The 7,392-nt window shown below is 48.1% G+C and overlaps 1 protein-coding gene across 1 annotated transcript in view; it reads right to left on the bottom strand.

Moving 5' to 3' along the window:
- The window catches only part of TSPAN33 (tetraspanin 33), a 17,949-nt gene continuing 10,557 nt past the window's right edge, over positions 1 to 7,392 (bottom strand). Inside the window, exons 2-8 of the mRNA XM_007469702.1 lie at positions 5,135 to 5,192; positions 4,361 to 4,488; positions 3,966 to 4,040; positions 2,742 to 2,837; positions 1,091 to 1,219; positions 529 to 690; positions 1 to 319 (exon numbers count right to left, since the gene is read on the bottom strand). Of these exons, the coding sequence (XP_007469764.1) occupies positions 218 to 319; positions 529 to 690; positions 1,091 to 1,219; positions 2,742 to 2,837; positions 3,966 to 4,040; positions 4,361 to 4,488; positions 5,135 to 5,192 (750 nt within the window). The 3' untranslated portion in view covers positions 1 to 217. The remainder of the gene's footprint in view (positions 320 to 528; positions 691 to 1,090; positions 1,220 to 2,741; positions 2,838 to 3,965; positions 4,041 to 4,360; positions 4,489 to 5,134; positions 5,193 to 7,392) is intronic.

Below are 7,392 nucleotides of genomic sequence, written 5' to 3'. Positions count from 1 at the left end.
AATTCTGAGAGCTAGGATGGGGAGAGGAGGCACATCCTTCCCAGACTTGAGCCACCTGTGTACCCTGCCTTCTGGCATCTGGAGTTTGCTTCTTGCCACTGGGCCGTCGCTTGTGGGGCTGGAACCCAAATCTCCATTTGGTGCTGAGAGCTGTAACCACTGCCGTTGGTTGATGAGGCTCGCCTGTTGCCCTAACGAGGAGGTGCAGGATGGATTCTCAGTACCATGGGTCAGCCCGGTGCTGCTGGTTGTAGAGCTGTAGTTTGATCTGATCTTTGATCTGACTCACGAGGATCATGGACAGCAGGATTCCCACCAGCTGGGAAAGGTGAGAAGGAATTGGGTCCTCAGCAATGAGTGATGCCTTTGTTTTCTCTGACTCAATCTTCCCAGTGCAGCCGGCACCATCACATCTCCTACCCTTCAGCAACGTTAGTGCCTGACACCCTAGCTGAGCCCCAGGTGCCCTCCCCCAAACAAAGGAGTCTTTACAGAATTGTGGGACCACAGTTTTACAGGGTAAGTTACCTGGGGGATGGCCAGGCCCAGTGCCACACCACCAAGTACGAAGAGGTTGCTGTGTATCCAGTTGACCAATCTGTCAATACAGCCATTGGTGTAGATGACTTTACTAGCTTCCAAGTAGTCAAGGGCCTGCATACCTTGGCCGCACATGGTGTTGATCACTGCCTGGGAAGAGAGTTGAAAAGCCAAGTGGGACTCCCATTCCAATAACTTTTTCTTAGGGGCCCTAGCTGATGGGCTTCCCACCCTTCCTAAGCTCCTAAATTGTTAGAGAATATATGCGGAGGATGCTACGTTGGAAGTTGCTAAATGCAGACTTCCCTTCCTCTGAGATGTCTGAGTCCAGTTCTCCTTGCCTTAGAGACCTGTGCCTTCTGAACCTCCAGGTGGGCTACAGGAGTGCAAGATAACAGAGCCATCAGATTGGAGTGAAGAAAAACATCTGACAGTTCTCCTACAAAATTGACTGGCTGAACCAGGGCATGGAGATTCCCAATAGCAGCTGCCCTAATCAGAAAGTAACTCAGATCACTGCAGGAGGAAATGAGGTGGGATGTGTGCTCACCTGGTTGGGGGTAGGCAAGCAGCAGGAGTAAGGCACAGAGCAGCGCTCACGGCTGGGGTTGTCTTCCGAACAGTTGAAGTACATGTTCAGGGACCAGTCCTTGTAGGAAATCCCTCCACAGCAGCCGAACTGCAACAAAGCCCACCACGGGGGTTCAAATGACCACCCCCATCCCCACACTGAGGTGACAAGGGCAACTCTCAGAGCAACCAAGTCTATGGCAAGCTTGCACTTGTAAGTTCATGTTGTGGAGCTCAAGCTTCTTAGTGACCTTCCCCTGAAGAAGTTTTCTCTTCTTAATTTCTATCATTTTATATGTCTTGTTATATAACCTGTATATATATTTTGTTTTACACACTCAACTATGAGCTGCTTGAGGGCAGTTTCTGGTTTTGCAGTCCTGTATAGCATAGAGCTTGGCAAAAGTATATGTTCCAAAAATACTGGCTGAAATAATGCATCATGCTACAAACATTTGTCTTAATATAGAGAAAGCACAGGAGGAGACTCTTCAATATTGTGGGCCCATAATTACACCATGAAAGCAAACAGGATCCAAGTCAAGAGTGTTGCACCAAGCGAAGGGGAACTCAGCTCTGGTCTCAAAAGCACTTTTGTTTCAAATTTAAGTTCTGACTCATGGCAGCATTATTCACAATAGGCAAAAGGTAGAAGTGACCCAAGTGTGCATCAAAAGATAAATGAATCAACAAAGTGCGGTATATACATATGACGGAATATTATTCAGCCTTATAAAGGAAGGAGTTTTGGCACATCCCACAACATGGATGAATCCTGAAGACATGCTAAGTGAAACAAGCCAGTCGCAAAAGGACAAATACAGTATTCATGTAGACAAAAATTCATAGAGATAGAACATAGAATGGTGGTTGCCAGGAGCTAGGGGGAGGGGGAAAATGGAGAGTTAGTGTTTAATGGGGTACAGAGTTTCAGTGTGGGAAGAAAGTTTTGGAGATGGACGGTGATGAGGGTTGTACAACAATGTGAATGTACTTAGTGCTACAGATCTGTATACTTAAAAATTGTAAATTTGATATTATGTATATTTTGCCACAATTTAAAAAATCTGACTTTTGAACTGGTAATATTAAAAAATCTGCCCAGTTCGCCCTCCCACTATAAGTAACCACTTATAATGGTTTCCTTCATATCCTTCCAGATTCCTTTTGCAAACATGAATACATATTCTTTCCTCTCTTTTTTTACACAATTGGTAGATTACTATATATACTGTTCTTTGCCCTTAAAAGTACTTTTGTTTGTTTGTTTGTTTGTTTTTGCGGTACGCGGGCCTCTCACTGCTGTGGTCTCTCCCATTGCGGAGCACAGGCTCCGGACACACAGGCTCAGTGGCCATGGCTCACGGGCCTAGCCGCTCCACGGCATGTGGGATCTTCCCAGACCGGGGCACGAACCCGCGTCCCTTGCATCGGCAGGCGGACTCCCAACCACCGCGCCACCAGGGAAGCCCTTAAAAGTACTTTGAAAGCTACGTGGTTTTTTTTTGCCAGACCCCTTCCCAGAATCCATTACCCAGCAGGTGATGAGGGTGAGGTTTCTCTTGGGATGGCATTAACTTCTGCCCACAGCTTCCTGGACCACTAGATGCCCCCCCGCTCTTAGCCCATACCTTCTTCTGGCCAAAATCAATGAGGTTCTGCAGGTCCAAGTCATCTCGGTAGTGCACAATGGCGTTACTGATGATCTCACTCACTTTCCCCCGCGCCTGCCAGAAACACGAGGAGGGAATCAGAACACAGGACTAACCCCTAACCAGCTCCTCCCTGCAGAAATAGCAATAGACAGTGGTCATCCTTCTTTATTTAAGTCAGCCTTGAAATCAGAACCAAGTCCTAGTGATGGAAGATGGCCAATTCCGAAACCTGTGCATCCCTGGGCCCTCAGGTACCTGTGGGCAAGAAAAATGCTGGTCCTGCTATTGCCTCTTCTCAGAGCCACATTTCAAGATAATCCAATGTTTATCTATCTCTGAATATTATTACACAAAATACTTGTTGACTGATGCAAAGCAGCGAAACGTGTGTGTGTGTGTGTGTGTGTGTGTGTGTGCGCGCGCGCGCGCGCGCGCGCGCGTGAGTCAGGGGCGGTGTGGGGGGGTATTTAGAAAAGGACTTACTGAGCTGAGGCACTGACCTCTAGTGGACATAAGAGAATTGCATCTCTCTAGACTCAAAACAGATCTGTATCGTATTAGGATTTTACTAAGCCCGAAGGACTAGGACATTCTCAATTAACTCAGTGGCTCTCAAATTCATAGTTCTACCATGGTCTCTTCCTTCCTGCTTCATTACTTTTCTCAAAGTTTCCTATCCATAGTCCTATACTCTGCCCCTGGTAATCATCTGCCCTTTGGGAAAGAAATTCTGGTTCTTAATTAAAAGGGCTGTCACTGAATGGCAGACCACTCCCAGATATGGTAAGAGCTGTTCAAAGTGTTGTTTACTTCCCCCTTTTCTTACTTTCGTTTATCCCAATAAATAATTTTTAAAAGAAATAAAAGGCTCTTCACGTTGTCTGTGGTTCACTTGATAAGTGAATTTTACTCAATCATTTGCCGTTAAAGTTTACAGACTATTTTAACTTTTGGTTCATAGAATTTACCTCCCTGTTGGCCTCTCGGACTGTCAGAGGAAAACACCTTACAATCTGAAATCCTCTTTAAATATGGCAACTTTAAAGGCCATTCATTCATCCCTAAGGATAATCTTTCAGAGGCCGATGCTTCTCAGGGGAAGGACCACTGTGGTTAATTAGTCAGGCTAAGCACCAGCAGGAACCTTCCCTTCCTCCCTCTGGTTCACATCTGAGGAGGCCCCGTGACTCCCAGTGTTACCTTGTCTGAGAAGACAAAGCCCAGGACCCCGGCTGCCAGCTGTAGCAGGAACACGATGGTGAGACAGAGGGAGAACTGTGGGGAGCAGGCAGAAAAAGGAGGCAGTCTGTTACCATGTTGGGCAGTAGTTCTTCCCAGGCCCACGTCGAGTACTGGGGGTCCACGGGGCACTTTCTCCTAGGTGCCCCACACACAGGAAAGGCAGCTGCCTCTGGGATGCTGTCCTGGGGGTGGTCACCCTGTGCTGGGTCACCTGGGCTGAGCTCTACAGTGAGGAGTGGACAGCACAGACCTTGGGGGCATTGAGGGACAAAGGAAACTGAAAGGTTTCAGGAATGAGAGGCACGTGGAGGAGAGAGGCCAGGGTATTTCTGGGGGCGCCCCTGACCACTCACCGTCTGCAGGAGGCAGATGTTCTCCCGGAGAGAGCCGATGCAGCCGCAGAAGGTGAGCAGGAACATGAGGACGCCCACCACGATCAGCAGGATGGCCGGGTCCACGGCCAGGCAGGCCAGTGCTGCTTCTGGGGCAAGGGGCTGTCTCTCAATCTGAGTCTGGTGCCGACAGAGGGGGGTACCAGGGAGGGGGTGGGGTGCCCCCAAAACTGTCCTCCTCCCCTGGTGGGGGATTCTCCAGTGTGGCTGGGGGAAGGTTACAGGAAGCAGTACTGCCCTCCCATGGGGAGAAAACAAAGGGCCCAGAAGGGTTTGTGGCATTTAATTTGAGAAACTAACAAAAAGTAAGAGCCTTTATTCCCAGGCTTAAGAGAGGAGGGACCACTTTCGCTCCAGAAAAGAATTAGAATGGCATTAGGCTCATTGGCTTTGCAGATTCCGTTTCCTGGAGACTTTGTGCAGAGCAATAGGAATGGAGGTTGAGTTACTCCGGAACAGAGTGAAGGAAGGGCTACAGCCCCTGGTTACTCTTTGCACCCAGAAGCCTACCTTCTTCCTTAGACACTTCCTAAGCCTAAAATGCAGGCAGATCTCAGAAGACTCGTGGGAGCTCAGGGAAATCCAGGTGAACTGGATTGGATGGCCTGATGGAGTAAGCCTCTAGGATTTGGCTAGAGGGTGGCTGCCCCCTATAGCTCCATAGCTTATGTGGGAAGGAGGGCTGAAAGAGGCAGAGAAGAGTAGTGGGGAGATGGACGGGGACCTACAGCTCACCTGCGTGCTTCATCAGCCGAGCGTAGACTCCCACGGCAACCATCACCATGGAAATCACCTGTGGAGACAGGGAAGGAGCCACACTCTGAGGTTTTGGAAATCAGGGAGCCATGATAGCCGTCAGTAACCTTAAATCAGAGTAGGAGGAGTACGACTCTTCCTGGACCCAGAAATGAGCATCTTTTTCCTCCCTGGTGATACTATTGAGAGAATCTGTCAGTGCTTTACCTCCATGAAAAGCTTATACCAAGATTATCTCATTTAATCCTCACAACACAGTTATCTTGTGAAGCAGCTATTATCCCCATTTTACAGATGAGGAAATTAAGGCAATGCAAGGTTAAAACAGAATAGCAGTTAAAAACATGAGCTTCGGAGTGAGCTGAACATGGGTCTGTGCTGGACAACTCTATAAACCTCAGTTTCTGTACCTGAAGATGGTAATTTAAAACAACTACATTTAATAAGATTACTGTGAAAATGAAATAAAAGAATGCACGGAAAGCATTTAACACGATGCCTGATATTATCTATCATTACTAAGGATTAACTTGCCTAGGGTCACATAGAAACTATGAAGTTCTGAATTTGAATCCAGCTACATCAAAGGGGAGGTCTTAAAGCTGAAGCAGGCCTGAGTAGATGCTGCCAGGTCTCTAACCCTCTTGGAGGTCAATATAGTGTCAAATGCAAGAATGAAAGTACAAACCAGTGTGAAAGAATGCTTGCACATGAATGCGTGGGTGTAAAATAGCAGAACTACCTTGCAAAGGAAACTTTTTAAACCCTGATTCCAGTGTGGAACAGAGAAGTTTAGACCTTTCAAACTTCCTGGCTTCTCTCTCAGAGAACAAACCCATCCGAGACCACCAGCGCTCCCTAAAGGGGCCTTCTCTATGCCCCGCTCTATGCCTCCAGGAGTGCAGGGTGGCCCAGCGTGCACATCCTTCGGTCACCCTTCCTTTGTGCCCAGTTCCCAGGCTGGTGCTAAGAAGCAGCTGGCTATCACCATGGCAATAGCGGGGGCCAAGCTCTGGCTGGAGGGACTTCTCAGCAGCAGGGACTTGACCAACTCAGTGGTGAAGGAGAGGGCTGGCTGCACTCCACTGTCCGGCAAGACAGAGACCAGCTGGGAAGAAACCATCTTGGGGCTTTGGTGGGCAAAGGGAATTGAGCACCCATAGCAGGTAACAGGGTCTGACTTTTGTAGAACATTATTTAGAGACTACATCTGGTCCTATGTGTCTGCTCTGTGTTGACATCTCATTGATTTTTTTAATCTCCTTTCCTGGCCTAGCAGGAAATGGGAAACCCTTGTCTAAAACCGCACCTTTCAGGACTCTTCTCGGCTTGTACACACAGCCCCTTCTCCTTGGTCCCCAATCATTTGATGCCGCCTCTGACTCAGGGCCAGATGTGTGACGTGCTGGCCCTCACACTCTTTGTCCAGGAGAGAGGGAGCTGCTTGCAGAAAGAACTGTGTGAGGGGCTGCAGGTGCCAGCTGGCTTGTCCCACAGCACACCCAGGCTCAGGGAGCAAGGGGGAGTTGGTGGGAGGCAAGGAAACCACACAACGGAGATCCCGGTTACCCCATGGGCCTGGAAGCACAAGCCCTTTGCCAGAGTGATCAGGCATCTCTGTCTGCCCTTTAAAACTCACCACAGCCAATTATGGTTCTGAATATCACTTTACTGAATCATTAAAAAATAGGTATCTGCTCTTTATTTCTGTTACTCCCAGGCTCCTCACTGTTTTGTCACATGTTAAATTTTCACTAAGGTGTATAACTTTCCACAAAGACGGTCTCTGATTAAATCCTAACACAGCTAAAACAAGAAAGGAAAAGTAAACAGATGCCATGTGTCACAGGGTAACTTCATTCCATGGGTGGGCTTGTAATTATAGCAGTTGCTCTGTCTCTGTCTGTGGTAGGTAGAACAGCGTCCTCCCAAAGATGTCCATTCCTAATTCCCAGAACCTGTGAATATGTAACCTTACACGGCCAGAGGGGCTTTGCCAATGTGATTAAGTTAAGGACCTTGCAACTGCGGAGATTATCCCAGTTGGCCCAATATAATCACAAGGGACCTTATAAGGGGGAGGCAAGAGGGTCTGAGTCAGAGAAGGAGATATGTATGACAAGAGAAGCACAGGTTGGAGTATGTGCCATAAGCTGAAGAACGTGAACAGCCTCTAAAAAAGCTGGAGAAGGCAAGCAAACAGATTCTTACCTAGAGCCTCCAGAAGGAACCATTCC

Source organism: Lipotes vexillifer, unplaced genomic scaffold (assembly GCF_000442215.2).
Source record: "Lipotes vexillifer unplaced genomic scaffold, Lipotes_vexillifer_v1.1 scaffold1329, whole genome shotgun sequence".
In the NCBI taxonomy this organism is placed as follows: Eukaryota; Metazoa; Chordata; class Mammalia; order Artiodactyla; family Lipotidae; genus Lipotes; species Lipotes vexillifer.
Note: the sequence above shows the minus strand (reverse complement) of the source record. Positions and strands in the feature narration are given on the sequence as shown.